This window comes from Giraffa tippelskirchi, chromosome 8 (genome assembly GCF_054371585.1).
Source record: "Giraffa tippelskirchi isolate mGirTip1 chromosome 8, T2T-mGirTip1v1.2.pri, whole genome shotgun sequence".
Classification (NCBI taxonomy): domain Eukaryota; kingdom Metazoa; phylum Chordata; class Mammalia; order Artiodactyla; family Giraffidae; genus Giraffa; species Giraffa tippelskirchi.
Genome location: NC_137282.1, coordinates 148770691 through 148795920, shown reverse-complemented (window position 1 = coordinate 148795920; position 25230 = coordinate 148770691). Strand labels below are relative to the sequence as shown.

The window sequence follows — 25230 nt, the reverse complement described above, 5'->3', positions numbered from 1 at the left end:
ACAACTCTAAAGTCTGATTCAGAAAGAGGAGAAATGTGTGTGAAAATCGGCATTTGTAATAAGTTCCCAGGTGAGGCTAATGCTGCTGGTTCTGAGACCATACCTTGATAATCACCAACCTGTAAGTCATCCTACAGGTAGCAGGCTAGAGAGATACTGACTGTTCTAGAATGTGCTAAAATGGAATCTAAGTGGTCTGAAAGCCTAATTGCAAGGGAACCAGGCAATAAATCTGCCATCTCAAGGTTAATTGCCTATATTGTTTTTAACCTTGAGATTGGAGGTGCTTTAAAATCTTTTTATAGAGGTTCCAGTAGACTATAAATCCAGAAAGTATATACTTGTAAAACTTTTATCATCATTGTCTCTTCCCCAATATGTTTTTTCCCTTGGTTTGCATAATCAGCTCATAATCTTTAAGCTTTGCTGAATATTTTCTACTGAAAACATAGAGTAGATCAAATCTTATTATTAAATGGCTCTGACAGCTGAAGAAAATGAAAACGATTGTTTGTAATAAATAAGTCAAGAATGGAAGAGTAATTGTTTAACATAAATGAAAAAATGCAGAGCTCTATATTATCTGTAGACTTGGCATTTCACCGAGTGGAGCAACACATCTTTGTTTGCAGCCCTGGTAGTTAAACCCTTCCCATATGTTTGGCCAAAGCTAAAACATAACAAAATTAATAAATAAAAACCCTCTGAAAAGCCAGGATCTGCTTTTAGAATTTCTGTCAGGCCTCAGAAAAATCACTCTGCCTGTACTTTTTCATACCAATTTTTGTCTTTCTTCATTTGACATGCCTGAATTTAAATTATGTTTGTGGATTTGCCATCTAGTCTTTTTCTTATTCATACTTGTTTGTTTGTTTTTTGTCTTTCACGGTAAAGATGGTTTCTCTCTTTGTTTTTAAGTACTATTATTATTTTTATGTGGGTATAGTAGTTTTACAATGTTGTGTTAGTTTCTGCTGTACAACAAATTGAATCAGCTATATGTATACATATATCCCCTTTTTCTTAGACACTCCCTCCTCTCATCCTACCCATCTAGGTCACCACAGAGCACCGAGCTGAGTTCCCTGTGCTATACAGTATTGAGACTCATTTTACGTTTCCAAGTTACATCTGACTCTGGTGGACTCTTCGTCCAATACCTGAAAGGAGTATTGTGCATTTTGTGTAGTGTATTGATAGCTGGAAACAATCGGGTCCCTATTAGCCAATTCCACCTGGCAAGATACAGCCTGTTGCCCAAGCTCTGGGACCTTTTTAATCCAGACATGTAGTGCGTACCATTTGGGACATCAGAAAATTCTCTGCTTCTTCCCCAGCTGTCTCCTTGTTTTTGTTGAATGGAGCAGGGGACATGGATGGTAGGGAACATGGGTGAGGGAGAGAAGACTTGGAAAGAAATGCAGCCTGCTCATTAAGAATCTAAGGATGCTTTTCTTACCATGAAAGAGAAAGCCACTTAACGATTAAGATTTGCTCTTTGTTCTCAAAAATGCTTTTAGATTCCTTGTTCACCTAAGATTCAGGTCAAAAACTAGAGAAGACCATCGATCATGTCACAAACTCTTAAATGTGTTTGACTGTGTGCTTAGGAAAGGGTGGTGGGTGCATACCAACCATACCAGCACACTCATTACACCTCGGGCCCTCTTCTGAGCCCTTCAGGAGAGTCAATGGGAGCTTTGTGTCAACAAGTAGCGAAGAACTGGACTCATTGTGTGTGCTTCTTTGCCTTCAGTCACCTGCGTTTGGATTTTAAGCTCCTGAACTAAACCTTTGTGAGTTGTTCTGGCTTGATTATCCTCTCATTCTATTCATTCCTCCTTCCGTGGGCCACCTTAGTCATTTTTACTTTGAGAGAGTTCAAACTGGTAAGTGGTCCTGATCCCAGACAGTGTGTTAGGGCTCGATAAATTGGCGTTGTTTGGGGCCTAGCAGATGTTCATAGATCGGTAATATGAAGAGAATGAGAGGAAAATGAGAATGGAGAAAAGTTAGTTATGATGTGGAGGCAGTCCGATTATAGGCTCAATAGAAGGTATTTAGGCCAAAGAGTTTTAGAAATCCATTCTCAATTCTAATCAGCCCCATATGTGTTATATTAACATGTTGCATGAAGACATTGTTTTATTGGAAACTTCTTAATATTCAGAAATCTTCATGTAGATATTCTGCCTTCACTGAGGTTTTTTTCTTCTTTTATTTTATTTTATTTTATTTTTTGCCACGAGGAAGTTTTGTTTGGCCCGGAGTAAATGAAACTTAGAGCCCAAAAGGCTCAGTTAAATTGAGCTTGAAACTGAGAACCCATGACGCCCCTGCGAGTGCTGAGCAAAAAGAACAGCATTGGCTGTACTTCACCCCAGTGGAATCATCTGACTTTTCTATTTGATTTCAGAACTAGAAGATAAAAAATTATGAATATATAAAACTAAACCTTCTGAGATATTAAATTTTTATAAACTGGAACTTTTTAATAACTGATGCAGTCATTCAAACTAAATTAATGTTGGTGTGAGCAGAGTTTATTGATCTAGTTGCAATGAAATGCCATGGCACTTCATGTCACCTGCCAACTGTCCATCATACAAGCACTGCCCTTGATACTGAAGCCAGGAGACCTCTGCCAGCTGGCAGCTTTGGTGGCAAAGCCAAAGGGGATGGAGAATGCACTGAGCCCTACTCTTACCTGCTATCCCTGCCCCAGGCTGCATTCAGGTTTGGGACAGCCCAGTGCAGGCCTGAGATAAATTCAGCAAAACTCATATTCCAGGCACCTGGGTAAGATCTTCACTGGACTGGAATAGTTACACTTGTCAACTCCCTGCAATAAACTAGTTTCCATGTCAACATTAAACCTGATAGGAAATTCCACCAGAAGGTAGAACATAGACCTGGCAGTGTTTTCTTCATTGTAAAATGAAGAGTAGTGTGCAGAAGACACGTTTCAGGAAAGACATTGAAGACTGGCTGGCATTTTAAAATTGGTCTCTGCCTATTGGTTGGGTTCATTCCTTATCATGAACCTTGGTAATTATATTCTGTACGTCCCCTGAGGCTTCAGACTGACAGGACTGTGCATTAGAAGAAGGAATGGAAAACTCCCAACAATACTTGAATTCAGCTTACTTGGCTGCATGTATTATGACAACATCTTTCATCACTGTAGTAATCTCATATAGTAATGTTGGGCAGCATAATAATAAATTGCTTTTATCTTGCCTTTTTTTTTAGCTTAAAGATTTCCCTTGCAGCAAACATTTTTATGTAGAACTACACACATTTTTCTTAGTGTTTCCTTGGGGAAAAAAATTGGGTTAAGTGTGCATGTGTTTGCATCTATTTGGTATTTTAGATTTCAATGGAGAAAATAAATGCTCACATTTTCAAGGCTTTCCTTGGTTTGAAACATTTACTATATCACAAAACTGCTTTTATAGTATTCTTAAAAGGAGCTCTCTATGTGCTAAATATGGCAAGTGAGAATTGAATCATGATGGGAGAACTTGAAAAGGTAAAATAAGATGAAAATACTTACGCTACTGAAATTATTTTAGGCAAAGTTTTCATACATCTAGTCTTAAGTGCTGTTGGTTTTTACTGTAGTTATGAAGTTGATCCTGTTTGTACTTGAAAGATGTTACTTTGTTTTCATCTTGCCTGACATACAAGAGAAATTCTAGTCTATTGTGAATCTCTGTGTTCTTAGAAATAGTGAAAGTAGCATTTAACATCAAGATAGTTTCCTTGTATGAGATGGACATTCAGATCCTAAAGTTTTTAGACCAAGGTGAGGAATTAGTTCACTGTAAGGTAAATAAGCCTCGTAATAATAACAGTAGCCTGTGTTAAAGATTCCAAATAAAATCAAATAAGTTTGTAATAGATTTTTTTTCCCTGTTTGAACATTTGATGCTTTAATATATTTGGTCTCTGTTGAAAAAGCTAAAATGATACTAGTGCTCTCTTAGATGCTTTAAATATGTCACCTTATTGATGTGAATAACAACCCTTACGGCAAATACCATTATTGTCTCCATTTGTGGACGAGAAGACTGAAGAATTTCTTCAATTTCTTTCAGTTTCTTCAGTGTTGACCAGTGAATTAAAAAAGAACTCTTGCTTTTAAATGTTGTATTTTAGAGTTAGAGATGTGAATATGGCTAGGGTTCTATTGCTTCTTTGCAAACCTAAAGTGTGATGGTTGTGTTTCTTCTTGTAGGGAATTGTCTATTGACCTTCAAATACAACAACCTACATTATTCAATGATTGATAAGTTTTCTTTTGTATCCTTTTCTGGGCGGTAGGATTCATATTGAGAGAAACACACCAGAATTCTTCTCCTATTAGGTCCCTGCCCCAGTCTTTATCTTAGGACTGAGTTTTTACAAGATGACCAGAAGGTAAGTTTGTTTCTCTGTGGCCCCCTGGGAGAGGACTACTGGGAGAGACAACATTTCCCAGAGAGTTAAAAGTGGTCCCTGCATCCAGATCCTTGTACAAAATTTCTGAGATAATTACTGAGCAATTCACACTCAGAGGTTACCCAGTTTCAGGCCTAATTTGTTTCTTTAAAACTTTGGTATTGAAAAGGTGGTGCCAGGGCCATCCATTCTTCACCCAGGAGACACCACCAATGAACATTCTTGACTCCCACCCCCAAGACCTACTGAGCCAGAGTCTGTGTTTTAACAGAGCCTTCAGCCATTCATCTGCACAGTGAAAAGCTCTGCTTTAAAGAGCGTAAGTTAAAAAGGAACAAAACTGAGTCATTTTTAGTGATGTGGATGGACCTAGGGTCTGACATATAGAGTGAAGTAAGTCAGAAAGAGAAAAACAAATATCATATATTAACACATGTATATGGGGTTTCCCTAGTGGCTCAGCTGGTAAAGAATCTGGTTGCATGCAGGAGACCTAGGTTTGATCCCTGGGTTGGGAGAATCCCCTGGAGAAGGGAATGGCTACCCACTCTAGTATTCTGGCCTGGAGAACTCCATGGACTATGCAGTCCATGGAGTCGCAAAGAGTTGGACACAACTGGGTGACTTTCACTTCACTTCATGGAATCTAGAAAGGCAGCGCCAATGAGTCTGCTTGCAGGGCAGGAATAGAGACTCAGACGTAGAGAATGGACACGTGGACATAGGGCAGGAAGGAGAGGGTGAGACAAATTGAGAGAGTAGCATTGATATATATACACACCATGTGTAAAATAGGTAGCTAGTGGGAAGCTGCTATACAGCACAGGGAGCTCAGCTTGGTGCTCTGTCATGACCTAGAGTGGTTGAATGGGGGAGGTGGTGGGAGGTAGGTCCAAGAAAGAGGGGATATATGTATACATATAGCTGATTCACTCTATTATATAGCAGGAACTAACATAACATTGTAAAGCAACTATACTAAAAAAAGCATGGGTGTCTACACTGTTAGAATGTAATCCAAAGGTCCAGATCCCACCTCTACCAGATATTGCAGATATTGGTTATGTGAACTCAGGCAAGTCACATGGTATGTGGGCCTAAGTTTCCACATCTGCAAAGGAGAGAAACTAACCAACAATGCAGGGCTGTTGAAGGAGGAAAATAGGGAACACATGTAAAGCCCATGGTCTAAGTTGTCAAATGACTCTGCTCACCTACAAGTCAGGCTGACCCTGTGCAGATGTGACACTTTGTGTCAGGGTGATCTTGAGGGCAAAGACCACTCCATCCTTTTAGTTCTGTCCACAGACTTCACCAGGGCAGTGCTGTCACTGTGGAAAGAAGTGGAAGAGATGGGTGGAGTGGTTGAGAGTCACATGTTCCTGATGGCCAGAGGCCTGGAAGCTCTGACGTCAAGGAATGTTCTGGAAGCAGGAAGAAGGCAGCCGGTGTTCAGGGAGACTTTCTCCCTTTAGCTTGATTTGTATATTATTTGATAGTGTTATATTAACACATGGACATCATCACACATCCAGTGCAAATATAGGTGCCTGTCTGGTGTAAGAACTGAAAAGAGAAAACATGAGTCAGCAATCAAGAAATTTAAACATAAGAGAGAGAAGATTAAGAAGGCAGCAAAAAGGGGGTTAGATAGTTACATAGCATCACTAACTCAATGGACATGAATTTGAGCAGACTCTGGGACATAGTGGAGGACAGAGGAGCCTGGCATGCTGTGGTCCATGGGATTGCTAAGAGTCAGACACAACTTAGCGATTGAACAACAACAACAAAAGAGGGGTTGCTGACCACAATCAAACTCTGAAAGTGCTTTGAGGACGTTAATGAGCCTGCAAGAAGAAGAGTTCCACAGGCAGGTCTGCCTGCCTCTCTGGGCTGTGCAGGGGAAGGCAGGGATGGAGTGGGAATTTTCCTGGTGTCACTAATGGGCCCGGGACACTCTTTCAGAAGGCATTATAAACACAGCACTTCCTTAGTGTCCCTCACTGTGGTCACACTTCCTGCTCAACACGGACTTTGTTATAGTAGTTTCTTACTGTTGACAGAAATGTAGTTGGCGACCTCAGGCAGCCTGCAGATGGACTGTGAGCCAAAACAAACACACCCCCAGGTTATCCTAGCTTCAGATGATTGTAGTTTTTGCATATGTGCCTTGGCAGCCTCCATTTCTATCAGTGTTATTATTTCAGTTTATGGGTAAACTTTTTATCTAACAAAGATATATGTTCCATCATAGGACAATGGTTAGCTGAGTTCATTTAAACAGGAGAAAATGCAGAGAGAGGTGTAAGGCTGCCTGGGGCAGCATTCTTTACCAACAAGGGGATTCATGACCCCCGAGATCACCTTTCCAGTGTCCTGCAGCCAGAGTTGTTTTTCAGATTATATGGGCCACATGATCCACTGAGTGTGAAATATGCCAACATGACCCTGAATGTAATAGTTATTTTTTTCCACCTGGTTTTAATTTTGGTCACCAACAACTAAAGAAAATTAATAAAAATAGGGCTTCTATTTCTTTTTTTTTCTTTATTTCCGTTATTTATTATTTCCATTCCTATTTTTGTTTTGGTACTTCTATGCATCAGCTATTCATTTGAACCCCTGAGATTTGTGGCAAATAGAGTGCCCAACAGACCATTTTATTCTTTCTGTCTGCTGGCAGTCTGCCTACTCAGTTATTTTCTCTCTCTTTCTCCTTCTTTGACTGTTTTCCTGACTCTCGTAGGCCAGAAGTCTAGCAGATGTGTATGTGCTAGAGACTTCCATGGAGGCTTATCCACTGGGTCCTACATCCCACTTTCCACAGCACGGCTTCCTCATCCTTTGCCCATTTCCTGCAGATATTTGTATAACTTTCATTTAACACTTGTCATTTGGCTCAGGTTTTTAAGCTGCTAGCTTCTCTGATCAAAAGATGTTGTCACTTTTTAATCTTCCTCATTTGCATCTTCATTTGAACATTCTTTTGAGCTAAGCAGCTGTGAAGACACATTTATGAAATTATTTAATTCTATCATTTCCTGCTCTGGGTCACTAAAAGGGATGATGAGAGAACTTGATAATCTATAAATTTCCCGAATGCTAAAGAAGTAATCAAACTCATGATATCTAAAAACCTTAATTAAAGTAAATGGAGACATTACCAAGCAACCAGTTTGTTCCCATGACCCTTCAAGCTGGTTTGTTCCCTTTTCACTCTGTTTTAACTTAAATGACTTAATTTAGATAAGAAGCAACAATTCCCTCCCTGTACCCCTTCTCCCACCTATGACATTGGTCAGCACTGTCAGGATATATGTAAGTTAGGTTTTTCCTTCTGAGTTCAGGAGTGAAGAGCAGCAAATAGATGACCATATTCTTCTCCAACTAGGGTCCCAGCTGGAGGAGAGCCTCTTTGGACCGTCAAACTGGCCCCTACATATAATTAACTCATCTGTGAAGCTGCCAAAAATGTATCCGTAAGAGAAATCTTCCACAGAACTCAGGATTGTTTCTTCCCTACCCCTCCTTGGGATTTCTGTCACATGGTCACAACAACTCTGCCCTTTTGTTAAGTGCCAGTCCATGGACACTTAAAGAACAAAAGGACTGGGACTTCCCTGGTGCTCCAGGGTTTAAGAATCTGCCTGCCAATGCAGGGCACCCAGGTTCAGTCCCTGGCCCAGGAAGATTCCACATGCCACAAGACAACTAAGCCCCTGTGCCACAACTACTGAAGCCTGCGTGCCCTAGAGCCTGTGGTCTGCAACGAGAGAAGCCACCACAATGAGAAGCCTATGCACCGCAACTAGAGAAAACCCAAGGGCAGCCAGGAGGACCCAGTGCAACCAAAAATAAATAAATAAATAAATGAACAAAGAGGTTGATTTTAAATCTGGAAGAAAAACAATTTTGTTAGTTAATAGTACCTAGGGGGGCCTCAAGTATAAGGAGGACAAAAATCCATAATGGAAGCCATCATTGGGTTTGACGGTTCTTTAGAGGAGGCTGAAAAATATTGGCAATTACAGCATAGTATTACAAGTGCTAGAGTAAAGTGGTATGTGAGATGCTATGCGTGTACATTTTATTGAGGCTTTTTTTGACCTTCCTTGAAGGTCTAGACCTTCAAGAGCATTTGAAATCTGTAAAATTTTCCTTTAAAATTTTAATAAATATACACAGAAATTTAAATAACCACATTCTTGTGTATTGGATAGTACAGTACAGTTCCAGACTGTCCATTGCGTCAAACATTCTCGGTAGCCTATGTTTGCCTCTCATTTCCTGCAATATACAAAGGAAATTAAGCACACGAGCATCACCAAGGTCATCAGTGAGAAGCCTTTAGGCATGAACTTATCTTTCCTTTAGGAAATCTTCCTACAACTGAATGCTTTCATAGAAAGTTTGTACAGGTTTTTCCATTTTTTTTTTTTAAATTGGAGGATAATTAGTTTACAATATTGTGGTCTCTGCTGTACATCAATGCAAATTCAGTGTGAATACATCATAATTATATATACGTTGCCTCCCTCCCTGTCCTCTGTTTTACCCTTCTAGGTTTTCACAGAGCGCCAGGCTGGGCTTCCTAACATCTTACAGAAAACCTGAACGAATGTTTTGGCCAACCCAATACTTATCTCCTCTTGGAATTAAAATTACCTATTTGTTTATATATTCCCCACTTAACTGTATACTCTGGGGGAAAAGGGAGGGAGTTGTTTTTCTCTTATGCACCAGTGTGTACTGAGTACAGACTACAATTTCTTGTCAAGTACTTGAAAAGTATCTGCTGAAAAATAGTTTTCTATATGGATTATCTATAGGGAGAAAAAATATGAAAGCCAAAAGGGTTTTTGTTACTGCAGCACCCCCCCGTTGCCTACCCTAAATTATTTTTTAGCTCTTACCCTGGCTGGCAAAAGACAGTGATATCAGGGTGTTCATGCCTCGTCACCATTATTCAGTGAAATGTGGCCCTTTCTTCCCAACTCTATGGGTAAATCCTGATTGATAGAAACAAGTCATGCCTGTCTGGTTCAATTCCCTTGGCAATAATCCATTTAAAGGTGAACATGTAACCTAGATCTGACCAGTTAAGTTGTGAGAGTTTTCTTCCAGGAGTTTTCTGAGGAAAGGCTGACTCTTAGAAGGGAAATAAGAAACAGTTGGCCTATCTTTTGCCTTGAGGTATTCCTATGTCCCTTGGACTGCAAGGAGATCCAACCAGACAATCCTAAAGGAAATCAGTCCTGAATATTCTTTGGAAGGACTGATGCTGAAGCTGAAACTCCAATACTTTGGCCACCTGATGTGAAGAACTGACTCATTTGAAAAGACCCTGATGCTGGGAGAGATTGCAGGCAGGAGGAGAAGGGGACGACAGAGGATGAGATGGTTGGATGGCATCACCGACTCAATGGACATGAGTTTGAGAAAACTCCAGGAGTTGGTGATGGACAGGGAGGCCTGGTGTGCTGCAACCCATGGGCTCGCAAAGAGTCGGACATGAATGAGTGACTGAACTGAATTGATTCCTGTGTCTGGATGTGAAGTCTAGAGCTTTACAGCCATTTTGTAAACACTAGGGGAATTGAACTGAGGGTAGAGAGTTGGGACAGATATATAGTCTTTGATGTTGAGCTTCTTAAATGACCAGCCCTGAAATCTGCCCAGTATCTACATATTTGGGTTATGGGCAATAATACATTTCCTTTTTTTTTTTTTTTTTTTTGGCTGTGCTGGGTCTTCGTTGTGCATGGGCTTTCTCTAGTTGTGCTGAGCGGAGGCTACTCTTCATTGTGGTGTGTGGGCTTCTCATTGTGGTGGCTTCTCTTGTTGAGGAGCATGGGCTCTAGGCACATGGGCTCAGTAGTTGTGGCGCATGGGCTTAATTGCTCCCTGGCACACGGAATCTTCCCAGACCGGGGGTTGAACCTGTGTCCCCTCCTTTGGCGGGTGGCTTCCTAACTAATGGACCACCAGGGAAGTACACATTTGCTTATTTTTAAAGCCAGTCACATTAGGAGTTTCACATGGCTTGACTGGGTCCTCTGCAAAGCTATAATCAAGGGGTCAGCTGAGGCTGGGTTCTGAGCTAGAAGCCCCTGAAGAAGAATCCAATTCCATACTCACATGGTTGTTGGCGGCATTTGGTTTTTTGTAGACTACCTGGGGTCTTCACTTTTTTGCTATCTGTTGGTCAGAGGCTGTACTCAGCTCCTCATTACACGGCCTTTTCTATGTGTCAGCCCACATCTCAGTTTGCTTCTCCAAAACCATCAAGAAAGAGTCTCCTCAAAGATGGCTGCTAAGGTCCTATGTAATGTATCATGTCCTTCTTGTCATCTGTGCTGTGTTCTGTTGGTTAGAAGTGAAGTCTCAGATCCTGCCCACATTCTAGGGCAGAGGATCACACGAGAGCTTGATCATGGGGCCAGACTTTACACCAGAGTCTGTTTGCCAAACCTCTTCATTTTATGGATGAAGAAACAGGCCCAGAGGGATGACCTGCCTTTCCAAAGATATAGCTGCTTGGTTGAAGAACTAAGAGGGGATGCTCCACCCTTGAATTTCAAGCCAGTACTTGAGCCAGAATCTGGTTCTGTGAAATTATCCATGTTACTCAAGCTTCCATGTTTATTCATTATTATTATCCATTATTATCCATGTTTCTTTGAGCCTCAGTTTTCTAATTTCTAAAACAAGGTTATGATATCTATCTTTAAGAGACTATTTTAGAGAGTTTCATATGGAAACATTTGTGTATACCTGTCAGTGTTTCTTCAGGTATTAGGTATTAAAAAGCTACTTTATGGTTTCTTCCTTTTGCTACTGAATCATGTAGTCCTGTTCTCTTATCTCCTTAGTGCCAATGACTAGAAGATTTGGTTTGCTATATTTCCATTTCGAGCTTTAGAATGTAATCTGTAAGGTTGAAAAGAATGGTGAATGAGGTTTTTTGAACCATCTTGGGAGTAAAGGTCTGAGTCCAGAGTCAAATAGGGATCCTTTATTTAAAAGGTGCTAACGTAACTGTGTCTCTGCTTTGGCCACAATCTCTGAACTCTAAGTCAAAGCATTGTATTGCTGAATTGAACTCTGGGGACTTTCTCCCTAGCACTTTGGTTTTAGCTTTTTAAATCAAGGTCAACCAGCTCCAGTGGAGGGCATTTTTGATGCCAGCTGATCATCATAAATAATACGCCAATAACTGCTTTAAAAGGAGGATACAGGCTGAATGGTTAATGAAAATTCCTAAAGTGATGCTGTTATGCTGTGATTCTTTAAATTAAATTCAGAAATTTCCATGGGTTCAAGATAAGTTCACTCCATAAAGTCTGCATGAAAATTCTATGCCTTTTTTTCTGACCCACGCTGAATTGTTTTATAGCAGGTCAGTGGGGTTTGTGTTCTTTTCCACTACACTATCAGCCTGCTGTCCTTTGGGGACCAGAGTTTTTATACACTGATGAACTATCACATGTGATGTGAAAGTAGTGTCTTTGACGGAGTTTTTGATAGACTTTGATGGAGTTAAAAGCCAGACTGTTGTCCCCTTATTTATTAAGTTAGTCTCCTGAGTGAGAAATGTATATTAAAAATGTTTCAACATTGCAAATGGACATTTCTCCTAGGTTCTTTGTTCTGTGGTGCCATTTTGGTCTTTACAGGATATCTGGATTGCTTTAGCTAAAATGATTTTGTAGCCTCTGTCTTGTAATTATAATAAAATCAGCTTATGTTTATTGAGATCTGACTATGAACAAGCCAAGCTTTGTTCTAAATGCTTTACAAGTCTTAAGGCACTTAGTTCTCTCCAATACTCTTGACTTAGGTGCTGCATTCCCATGAAGCATGTGTTCTTGTTTTTTTTGTTGTTGTTTTTTGTTTTAAACAGATACAGATACAACATATGCCCCAAAATTACATTTGTCTCTTATTTTTTCTGCAAAATGCAAAATATTATTCATGGTATTGTAGGATGGAGGCAAATCTACTCTTTTTATCTATATTTGTCCAATGCAACATCTAACAAGTTAATTTACACTGGCTTTTGCCAAAGTAGGAGAGCCAAAGTATTCAGAATCTTGCAGTTTATTTTGGAGACGACTACAGGTTCTTGAGGATAAGAACTGTCTTGAGAAAAAAAAAAGTGTTAGTCGCTCAGCAGTGTCCAACTCTTTGTGACCCCATGTACTATAGCCTGCCAGGCTCATCTGTCCATAAAATTCTCCAGGCAAGAATACTGGAGTGAGTTGCCATTCCCTTCTCCAGGGGATCTTTCTGACCCAGGGATCGAACCTGGGTCTCCCACATTGCAGGCAGATTCTTTACCATCTGAGCCACCAGAGAAGCCCAACTTGTTATTTTCTTGCCCATAGCTGTTATTCATTAAATATTATAAAACTGGAATTGGAGTTGCTATAAATAGGCCTTATAGATTATAAGTGATTGTATGATTGTTACACCACAGATTTACTCATGTACAAATGTTTCATGCTAAGTAGAAGAAAAGGGTGGAGAAGGCGATGGCACCCCACTCCAGTACTCTTGCCTGGAAAATCCCACGGACGGAGGAGCCTGGTAGGCTGCAGTCCATGGGGTCGCAAAGAGTCAGACACGACTGAGCGACTTCACTTTCACTTTTCACTTTCATGCATTGGAGAAGGAAATGGCAACCCACTCCAGTGTTCTTGCCTGGAGAATCTTAGGGACAGGGGAGCCTGGTGGGCTGCCGTCTATGGGGTCGCACAGAGTTGGACACGACTGAAGTGACTTAGCAGCAGCAGCAGCAAAAGAAAAGGGAACTTCTTAACTAAGATTTACTTCAATACAGTAATTAAAACAATAGTGTACAGTGTTCAATTCCAATGGCCTATGACTATGTGTGTGCGTGCTAAGTCACTTCAGCTGTGTCCAACTCTTTTCGACCCTATGGACTGTAGCCTACCAGGCTCCTCTGTCCATGGGATTCTCCAGTCAAGAATACAGGAGTGGGTTGCCGTGCCCTTCTCCAATGACTGTGTATCAATAATTAATATATGTTAGCATCCTTACTTAGTTTCATGAGCTTTTTAAAAGGGTGAGCAGTTTGTGCTGGCACCAATAGCACTGTGCCTCCTTTTCTCAACTGACTGTTGTCGTAGGAGAGACGCTTACTCATGTTTCTGTATTATACACAACTGTGTCGTCACCTCTTTTTGTTGGATTACCACTAATTAGAGCAGAATTGTAATTCTTCCCCTTGAGGGGTAAAAGAGGATCACATGCCTCTAATTTCGACTCTGGAACAACTACCAAATTTTATAGTCTGAGAAATCACATTTTAGTGGTGGGCTGTAATGAATTAATCATCTTCAGGATGGAAAAAAATATTCTACTTTAATATTCTGTAACCAGCAGATATTTCGAATAAAGAAGTTGTTCAATGATGAGAGTTTTTTAAGCTAATAGCTATGACTGATACTTCAAAGCTACCCAACGTTTTTAAGTTGATGCCAAGACCTTTCTGATGTAATAGTCTGCCGAATCACGCTTGGTTTAACTTATCTTAGCATCCTCTAGAGGCCATATAGAAACTAAAATCCAGTGTGAGAAATCTACTATGCATGTTATTTTGAGAAGTATTAAAAGAAGCTAGACCCAGCAGGGCCTCGGAATTACATATCAGTAACTTGATAAGTTCCTTTATGCTCCTCATTGCCAGAATAACTGGGTAACAAGAACAATGGATTTAGTTGGAAAGTTTTATTTCTCCCATATGCGTGAGCATTAGAAACACAGAAATGGACATGATTATTTGTGTGGCATCTTCATAGCCAATAGACAGCTGACATTTTAACTGAACAGATAGGTTCATAAGGAGCTTGGGTGCTAACATATGGTGACATTTCCAATTATAGGCCCCTACTGTACTGTAAAACTGCTGATTTATTAAAAATTTTACTAACAGAATATCTCTTAATGTCCATTTCTTAAAATGTCTGAAAGAAGTTGCAAAATACTTGGTGTGCAATATAACTAAAGGAAAAACATGTACTGCCTGAGATAATCACAAAAATATGTTATATTTAGAAAAATCAAGGAATATGTGTTGTGGGAGAGGTTTGCTGTCTTTCCAAGCCTTATACCTGGCTTTGCTTAGATCTTAGATGCCTGGATCAAATTAGTATATCCCAGGAGAAATCAGCAGGACTGATTATATTCAAGATTGAAAACCCCTGGCAGAGGCTTTTTGTCATGGAGTCTAGTTTGTCTGGAGTGGGGCAGCTGGGTACCCGACTCTAAGGATTTGCTTAATCAGGAAGTCAGATATAGGCATAAGAATCTGGGGAGAATTTAATTCTAAATTTCTAAGCATAGTTTTAATTTTTAATGTGTAGTAGTTCCATATTTTTGTGTGTGCATGTGTATAAGCTTTTTAAGAACCAGATTGCGGAGGAACTCTGAACACTTTTAACAGTTAGCCACTTACATTTGTATCTATATGGAACATTATGGTCATTAACCCTATTTCAATATTTTTTCCTTCTAAGTCTAATTTAATTCATTTATCTACATTATATTTTGCTTTGAGCTAATACCTATGGATGTAACTATTTGGCAGGCTTGTTTAAATTCTATTGATAATAGTTAATTAATAAAGTGAAAAAGATGGGTGTTTATATCAACAAATGAATTAGAATTTTGGCCCCAAAATGATCCATTTCTTTTATTTTAACCAATTTTTTTCATTTTTATTTCTTGAAGTTTTCCCAGAGAAAATTTCCTATTTAACTAATTAACCTATTGACATTTCAAATCAGTTTTTCCCCTAAAACATGCTATTATGACTAGAGAAATAAGATTGGTTAGAATTAAGCATTAACCTTCACATTCTCTGATAATGAAGCTGTTTGAAATATGGCATCCACTATTTGTTACCCTAACTGTCTGTGTGTACACACTGAGAGAGTCAGTTCAGGGTGTATGTTAGCCAAGTTAAGCAGACACAGAAATATATTCACAATCAACTAGTCAACATTTGTGTGTGGAAGCTCTGTGTTGGTTTTTATACAATGGAATCAGTTTCCACTGGCAATTGCTAAATGGTCAGCATGAAATTGCCAATGGTATATATTCCCTAACATTACAAATTGCTGATCCCCCCACAATTTATCATTTCTCAAGTTCAGCCTTTTTTTTTTTTTTTTAATGAAAGCAGATTTACAAAGTTTAGACACCATTCCACTTACAGTTTAAAGTTTAGCAGCATTAGAATTGCTGGGAAAATCAGTTTTCATTATGAAGTTAAATCTACTTTCTTTCATACAGAAATTAGACTTCCTTCTGATTTGTGGGCTAACATCTAAGTAGTAAAAATGTTCTGAAGCATGGTCTTTAATTTGACAAATATGCAGATCTTTTGAATAAACCCCTAGTAGATAACACTCTAAGTAGGATTAACTTCAAGTTTCTCCATGGACATAAGACAAGGAATTCATTAAAATAAATACTTCAAACTCCTTGCCTGACAAATCAGAGTAAAATTAGATCAGCAGTCGAGACCTTAAGCTCTAATGGATTCATGAATGTATTTCTTTATAAAGTTCAGAGATTTACAAGAAGGCATAGTACAAGAAGGCTAATTTCTATCTTTGACGTTGGAAGACAGAGAAAGAAAGGAAGGGAAGAAAGAGGTATGGGAAAGAGAAAATGGTGGCTCTTTCTCCTTTCCTGCATAACTCTATTTCCAAAATCAATTTAATTCTTTTACCATGGCTTGCTGATTTGAGGTTACCTTCAAAAGTCTCTCATTATTTTCCTACTATGGGCATGGTAGAGGGGGCAGTGAGACAAACAATAAAAAATGGTTTCCTGCCTTCCTGGCATTTCAGTAGGTTGGGAGATCGATAGACCTATAAATAATAATTTTATTTTCCACGGTTCTCATATTTGAAGATAAAACATCTCTTAGGAAGAACACAAAGATGGAAAAAAATGGTTTTGGAAAAAAATAGGGAAAAACCAAATACTGGATGAAAATGGATCCATAATGTTTGAATGAGTGAGAGCAGATGAAATTATCTACCCTTCTTGAGGTTACCCCAAAGAAAGTTGGAAGCTTATAGTGTCTAAGACTCACCAAGTCTGCCCCACACGGAGTTCTAATAGGATGAGATTGGCTACAGGCTGTAAGGTGACCAAGCCTTTCTCTAGGAACTCTGGGAAGCCTTGGCACTGCAAGAAAGGAGAACTTCAGTTTAGCTTTCAAAAGAGCTATGGCAAATTTATTTATGGCAAATAAATCATTTCTGGCAAACTTTTCCATTTCATTACCTAAGCTCACTAAAATGTTAGTTTTTTTTCTAAGCTTGGTATACACAGTCAACCTTTACATTTACATCAAATTCAAACAAAATTGTCCAGATTCTGAAATATGGTAGTGTGTCAAACCACCCTTAATTCTTCTCTGTATGATTTTTTTTTCACTGCCCAGTGTTTGAAAATAGTACATGTCTGTTCATCTCCTTTAAAGGTCAATCTCTATCTCTGGCAAGGGCTTGCATATGTGTGTGTTTATTACTTTTTCTTAAGGATAAATGAACAGGCATCCTTGATCATATGTTTATAAATATATAGTAGTTTATATCCTATACATAGTGAAGATCATTTGTATACATGAGAACCTGAAAATTTCTTCTGATGAGAAAATGAGAGATTTTGTGTATTGGATTAATATAAGTGGTGCTGAAGCACTTATTTATTGGGGAAAAGAATTTCATAGAGTTGGATGAATCCAGATGTACTTTCAGATTGTGAAACAGCCCAGGCTATTATGTAAATGTTTGGGTTGTGGTAGAAACCATAATATATTTTTCCAAAAGCCATGCTCCTTCCATTTTCAACTTTTGTGCTCTTTGAGGGAAATTTAGTCCATGTGTTTGTGATTCATTTACACTTAACTCATCAAAATAATGTTTGCTAAGAGCTATTGGGTATCCAACAGGCTTCTTAATATCTGTGGATTTATTTTTTAAGTTTTTTTTGCTCCTTAGAACCAGGAAGATGCATTTGGTCAAACCACTTGAGTTTTTGCTTTTTTTTAATTTTCTAAAACTTGAAAACATAAAAGATATAGTAGATTTAAAGCAGTAAGATACCTGCTTTCTCTTATTAAGCAATTACTTTTTTGAGACTGGGATGATAAAAGAAATCAACTTCTAAGAAGTGAACTTTCTAGTGTTAAAACAATTAGGTTACTACAGAATGACTAAAACTTGATGTCTTGAGTGGCAGTGATTAAAGAACATAGTAGCGAGACTTGACCATTAAAAGTAATATTTCCTTTGCTTTTAACAAAAATGTTTTAAAAATAGTCTAGTATGGTGACATAAAAGATATAGTTCAGTATGGTGACTTTAGTTAATAATACTATGTTGTATACTTGAAATTTGCCGAGAGAGTAGATTTGAATTGTTTTCACCAAACAAAACAAAAAACAAACAAACAAAAAAACATATTTTGTGAGGTTATCCATGTGTTAATTAAACCCACTGTGTTGATCATTCCACAATATATATGTATATCAAATCATCCCCTCATACACTTTAAACTTATATAGTGTTATCTGTTACTTATTTCTAATAAAACTGGAAAAGAAAAGAAAAATAGGGAACAAGAAACAGACATTTTTAAAAAGGAGCCTTGATAAGGCAACAGAGACATTATTGCTCTACTTAGAGTGATAAAAACTCAAGGGATACATAAAATATAGTGTTGGCCAAGAGCATTCTCTAGGGAAAAACAAATGCTTTTAAAGTACTTGACTTAGAGAAAAAAGATATCTATGTAGCTCTTTGGTTCACAAGTAACTTCTCCATTTTTAGATTTTTGATTTTTATGAGATTAAAGTTTTTTTTTATTTTTATGAGATTGGAAAATTATAGATAGATGGTGAATTTTGTCTTTTCTGCAGAGATGGAAACTTTTGTGATAGCAAAATTCAGATTTTACTGTTGTTACTCAAAAGGAGTGAAGGGAACAGGTTAGCAAAAGGGAAAGGGACTATCTACCATGAAATCAAGAAGGTAGGTAGGAATCAGTCCATGCTGTCCATTTTAGGCTGTGAGAAGGAGTTTTGATTTGGTTTAACTCTGATGGGAAACTACTTATGGATTTTATGCAGGAGAGTGACATAATTCAGTTGATGCTTCCAAGAGCACTTGGGTTGCTCTATGGAGAATGGATCACAGAAAGGCAATGGCATAAAAAGTAAGACCAGTTAGGTGGTACCTGGAGTAGTTTAGAAAGAGATGATGGTGATTTGGCCAATGGTGCTAGCAGCTAAGTTATGGAAAAGAAAAATGAACAGATTCCTATTGTATTCTGAAGACAGAACCCATTGGACTTGCTGACAGACTTCATGGTGGAGAAGCAATACAACCAGGTGACTGCTTGTCTGCCTTTAGCAACTTGGAATATGGTGGTGTCATATTCTGAAGAAATGGGTGTGGTCACAGGGGTCATTTGTTTTGGTTTTGCTTAGGTTACTATGTGGCCTATTAAAATGCCAGTCAAAGTGTAGGTAGTGATAATGTGTACTACATATTCTCAGTAAATATGATTGCTGTCAAAAAGTTTCTTAGCTAAAGTATTCCTACCTGTACTCTCTACATGGACTCTTCAGATTGTTTTAATGAAAACCAGGATGTCAAAGTGGTCAACATGGGTAATCCTATTTGAACATTTCTTTTTTTTTTTAAATTAGTTTATTGATCTATTTTTTTAACTTTACAATATTGTATTTGTTTTGCCATACATTGACATGAATCCACCATGGGTGTACATGTTTTCCCCTTCCAGAACCCCCCTCCTACCTCCCTCCCCATCCCATCCCTCTGGGTCATCCCGGTGCACCAGCCCTGAGCACCCTGTATCATGTATCGAACCTGGACTTCAACATTTCTTTAAGACACATCTACTTAAGTATTTTCCTAACACTAGGAGAAGAAGAATTAAAATCATCTACCTGCTGTATATTATTTATGGAGTACTGTTAATTATTTTATATTTCCCTGGTGGCTCAGATGGTAAGCATCTGCCTACAATGCGGGAGACCCGGGTTCGAACCTTGGGTCGGGAAGATCCTCTAAAGAAGGAAATGGCAACTCACTCCAGTACTCTTGCCTGGAAAATCCCATGGACAGAGGAGCTTGGTAGGCTACAGTCCATGGGGTTGCACAGAGTCGGACATGACTGAGCGACTTCACTTTCACTTTCTTTCACTTAAATTAACCATTTGCTGTTTGCATTAACTCATTCTAAAATCCCATACTCAGTTAATCCTTTTGTTATAGAAAGTTCTCTGGTTGTTACTGAAGATAAGTCTCTTTTTAACACTACCACACACCAGATGGATTTATTACAATGGCATTTGTTCTAAAAAACTTACATATGCATTTATATGTAAAATATGAATTTTATATATAGCATAAATATACATGTATAAACATACATTTATGTTTAGATATGTATGTATTACATCATAGCTATTGCTCCCTGCCTCCAAAAAAAAAATCCCTAAGTTTTGTTTGTATATTCTCAGCCAGTCAATACTTAACAGGATTTTCTGAGTTAAGTATATTTTGTAGAAAAAAGTTTTCCTGCTGTGATCTCTCCTTCTGCCAATGATTTGTGCTCTGGCAGTTTTGATCCATTAACTGGATAAAAGTAACAGTGTTGAACCTACAACAAAGAGATTATTAGCATTGTAGTTGCTAATATGCAAGTTACTTAGTATCTTGAAATACCGTTAAGAAATGTCCCATTATGCAGAGGGAACAAGTAGCCAATAAGGGACTGGTAGAACTTCACTGACATTACACAGTGCTTCATTCATATCACTCCAGCATGGAAAAATTTGCCTGGAGTTACATGAACTATATCTGGGAACATCTATGGCTTGACAAAGAGTGTTCTTTTAGGGAATATACTGTCATGACACCACATAGAGCTGGACCAGTTAGTGATACCATTTCCAGAAACATATGCCTCATGCAAAACGAGGTGCTGATTTGTATGTGTATATTCTGAATTGAGTGAATACCAAGTCCAAAGCAAGCACACCTGGTAAGCATGTGCCTCATAGAATGAGCCTGAACATATCTTGTTATATATAAAACCTCTCTCATGTTAAAGAAATTAATGCAGGATAATGTATTGAAGCAACAGCACTCCTTTTTTTTTCCCGTCATGATACACAAATTGAATGGTATTCATTAGGTAACACTTTTTGATGTGAAACTCCCAGTGTTATAGCTGAAACTCTCCCACACTTTTCCTGCTCAAAAAAGTTATGCGTGTAAGAATGCAAGTTTATGATAATAAAATATACAGATACTCTCATCATTGCTCTAATTTGTATTAAAACGTGTAATCATCCACTAACTCTGATTCTGTTATTAATAATTAATTGTATTGAGCACATCTGAGAGCTAATGGCTGTACTGATGAGTGGTTCTGAGATTCTAAGTGTGGCAAATCCAAACACTTTAATGATCTAAGTGTGACATCCCTCCTCAGAATCAAACCAACACTAAGCCTGAACTTTCCACAGTCCAATCTTAGGAAGCAGCTTTGTTCATGTTATAAATTTTGACCACTTTCCTTTTATGTCTTTTGAGTTGTATACCACACATAGAAATGTTTTCCCTTTTCCAGGATTCTATTTTTAGAAATAATGTATGTTTTCTTCTAGTACTTTTATGATTTACTTTTTTTAATGTCAGTACTTGGCACATGTGCTCTAACTGAGCTGTGGAGAAATCCTATCACAGCTAGCTAATTTGCTGAAAATAGCTTGAAGACTTACCATATATTAAATCTGGAAACAAGAGTTTGCAGACTTCAGAGACAATAATTAGGTTTTAGAGCAAGAATAGGCTATGAAGATCTTCTAGTCAGATGTTCTCATTTTCAAGGTGGGGAAATGGAAATGAATGTAAAGAATGCCAGCATAGAAAAACATCTTACTTAAGGTCCTGCAGTGTCAGGTGCCAAAAGGAAGATCTTTTTCCATGCTCATGAGGTTGCTTCTTACTGCATTCATTCCTCCACTTTACCATCATTTAATGAGCAAATCATGATCTGGGCATCACATGATTTTAGTTGGCTATGTTTGTTGAGGATAAAATGTACTCTAGGTTTTTAAAGCTTTTTGGAGGGGAGGTTTGGGAACCTAGTACATCTCAAGTGTCAAATTGCACGTATTTTACTTCTTGCCCAGATTCAGAATGTTGTCACTGGTTATTATGAAGTCTAGGTTTAGTTATAAAAATATCCGTTAATGTGAAACAAATCTGAGTTTATTTAGCACTTGTAAGAAGGTTGAGAAGAGGAGAGTAAAGAGTTGAGAATCCATCAACTGCCTTCAGCAATATCACAGTATCCTAAATAAGCAGTATGTTCCCCTGTGTCATTCTGTAGTCTTACTGGACCACCAAGTCAGCCAAAGGATGCTTTCAGAGGGGACTGAGATTTAGTGAGATGGAAATTGCAGAACTCAGTTTTCTATGACACAGACATTCTCTAGTCTCATCGATTAATATGGTCCATTTTAGAGAAACCCATGAAAAGATTAGATCTGTTTCTTTAGAGAATACACTTGCTTTGTAGAGACTGAGGATTCATGGAGCCATTTCTCTGAAGTATTGTCCTTTGGACCCAGTATTTAAAGTCACAAAGCTGTATGCAGATAAGAATTATGTATGCATTATTAAGAATTAATGGTTATTGTTTTAAAGAAACCATATTGCCCACCAGACACCACAGTGCTCCATCCCCTCCCCCCTAAATAAATACCTTTACCTTTCTCACTCCCTAGTAGCATCTCAGGCCGTTTAAAAAAATGACACTGAGTATAAATATTAATCTAATTACAGTTAGAAGAGATTTACAGCTCTAATTACAACTGCTGTTAAATTTCAAAGGGACTGACATAAGCAATCAACACAGCCCATACAAGAATCCATCTTGCTGTTAAAAAAGGTACCTGCCAATTGTTTGTCAGTTGAATGACATGCAACACTGCACACATTATCTCCAGAATTAGTGATACTGACAGTTTGGCCATGTTTGAAGTATGTAGGCAGCATGATGCAAAGGCATGGACCTAGGAATTACTCACTTAGGTCTGTTACCAATATGTGCAAGCTCATCAAGTATGTTATCATCAAAGCAGTTTTTTAAAATTTAGGTCAACCAACTACATATTTAGAACTTTTGTATCATAAAAATGAGCATTCTGAGAAATACATACACATACACTTGCAATCTCGTTATTAGATGTCTAGACATATATATATGGAGAAGGCAATGGCACCCTACTCCAGTACTCTTGCCTGGGAAACCCCATGGACGGAGGAGCCTGGTAGGCTGCAGCCCATGAGGTCGCGAAGAGTCGGACACGACTGAGCGACTTCACTTTCACTTTTCCCTTTCATGCACTGGAGGAGGAAATGGAAACCCACTCCAGTGTTCTTGCCTGGAGAATCCCAGGGACGGAGGAGCCTGGTGGGCTGCCGTCTATGGGGTCGCACAGAGTTGGACACGACTGACGCGACTTAGCAGCAGTAGCAGCAGACATATATACATATATATATGACAAGTATATTACATATTATATAACAGTTATATATATTATATAACAATTATAAGATATATGATACCTGTCAGCACTGAAATTATAAAACAGTCTCATTTGAGGCTCAGAATAATCCTTTCGTGTTTGTGCTGCTATATTTATTCTTTTGGATAATTTCTGTTATGAAATAAGTATTTGTAAACTTGCTGGGGTGAGGCAGACATATATGCTTTTACAAAAATTTGCTGATAACTTTCACAGACTGAGGAAAAATTGATCAAACTATATCTGTTCTGGCTGTGTACACTGACCTCCATATCTGAGGCTTCAGCCTTACCTGGGATTCCTGAACCACCTGGACAAGGCATATTTAATTCATTCTAGACCAGTTGTCTATTGTGACTTCACATTAGTCATGCTCTGCTCTCTGGAATTTGGGGATCCCAATGCAAACCTTCTGGCGTTCTGTAATGTTCTCTAACTCAGTGATTCCTGCTTCCCTCTTAGGGACCTTCTTACCCTGGAGTTGACTAGGACAGGAACTGTGCTTATAAATTTCAGCCCAGGGATAAGGTTCTGTCCTGTGTTCAGACCCAATGATGATCACTTCTTACTAACACGTTACTCATATACCACTCTCCAGAGATATGTTACCAAAACATTCTTCTAGCTCCTTAGAACCTGCTGTTTTCTGGTCTGGAACTCCTGGTCTGATTGTTAGTAAGATCAGGATTTGTCTTAGGATTGATATTCAGAGAGTTTGAAGCAGTGAGGACATATCAGTTGCTTGAGTAGTGAGATGCTTCCCAGCAGTTGGTAATGAGCTACAGATGCCAGGACCTTCTCTTACCCCAGCTGCTGCTAAGTCGCTTCAGTCGTGTCTGACTCTGTGCGACCCCATAGATGGCAGCCCACCAGGCTCTGCCGTCCCTGGGATTCTCCAGGCAAGAATACTGGAGTGGGTTGCCATTTCCTTCTCCAGTGCATGAAAGAGAAAAGTGAAAGTGAAGTCGCTCAGTCGTGTCCGACTCTTCTCGACCCCATGGACTGCAGCCCACCAGGCTCCTCCGTCCATGGGATTTTCCAGGCAAGAGTACTGGAGTGGGTTGCCATTTCCTTCTCCCTCTTACACCAGAGTGTTCCTCAATTCCCTCAGCTATTACAGCCTCTCTCGTGGAACTCCAAAACTGGGGTTTATTATTCAGCAGCTGAAGGGTGGGACCTTGGCATACCAGGAGACATATGGCATACTTCTATAACTGGTGTCCATTCTTCTTGGTTAGTGGTCATATTTGTTGTGCTACGTCTGTTAATGTTTTGAAACTTTGACCTTGTCGTTTGTCTTTGGTGTAGACAAAATAGACAGACTTCTATTTTAGGATGGGTTTTGTGCCTGATCTTTTCTCCTTCTCACTCCTTAGTTTCTCCTGTTGTCATGAGAAATCCATCTGCCCTCTTACAACCCCTACCTCACAAATGATGGATTGATATTTTCATTTTTTAATTACTTTCATGATTTTTAAAATGCAGCTATAAAAAGCAGAGACATCACTTTGCTGACAAACGTTCATATAGTCAAAGCTATAGTTTTTCCAGTAGTCATGTATAGATGTATGGATGTGTTGGACCATAAAGAAGACTTGAACACCAAAGAATTGATGCTTTCAAACTGTGGTGCTGGAGAAGACTCTTGAAAGTCCCTTGGACAGCAAGGAGATCAAACCAGTCAATCTTAAAGGAAATCAGACCTGAATATTCACTGGAAGAATAGATGCTGAAACTGAAGCTCCAATACTTTGGTCACCTTATGTGAAAAGCCAACTCATTGGAAAAGACCCTGATGCTGGGAAAGATTGAGGGCAGGAGGAAAAGTGGGCAGTAGAGGATGAGATGTTTGGATAACATGATTGATTTAATGGACATGAGTTTGAGCAAATTCTGGGAAACAGTGAAGGACAGGGAAGCCTGGCATGTTGCAGTCCATGGGGTTGCAAAGAGTCAAACACGACTGAGCAACAACAATGGACAACACAGCTTTTAATCAGTATAAGAAGAATAAAGAGGCACTAAGCTAGCAAAAGGAAGGACTTTTTAAAAACAGGGTTTGGTAGTGGCAATGCAGTTTAACTAGCTTGTAGGTCAAAGCAGTTGGACAC

General features: G+C 38.8%; 1 protein-coding gene and 1 long non-coding RNA gene across 22 annotated transcripts in view; one reads left to right on the top strand and one right to left on the bottom strand.

Annotated features, from left to right (window-relative positions):
* LOC145516665 (uncharacterized) overlaps positions 1–25230 on the top strand; it is a 207836-nt gene that overhangs the window by 56505 nt on the left and 126101 nt on the right. The gene's annotated exons all lie outside the window — the stretch shown is intronic.
* Positions 1–25230, bottom strand: part of LOC145516659 (uncharacterized) — a 165957-nt gene that overhangs the window by 83028 nt on the left and 57699 nt on the right. For 20 of the 21 annotated variants that reach the window (XR_014061605.1, XR_014061604.1, XR_014061602.1 and 17 more), the window contains one exon: positions 16577–16671. Coding sequence is in view for 1 of the 21 variants with exons in the window: in XM_081518060.1 (XP_081374186.1) it covers positions 16577–16671 (95 nt within the window). In the remaining 20 variants the exon portion in view is untranslated. Of the gene's footprint in view, positions 1–6978; positions 7446–10584; positions 10810–16576; positions 16672–25230 lie in introns of those variants that run through there. The other variant, XR_014061615.1, reaches the window with a different exon arrangement.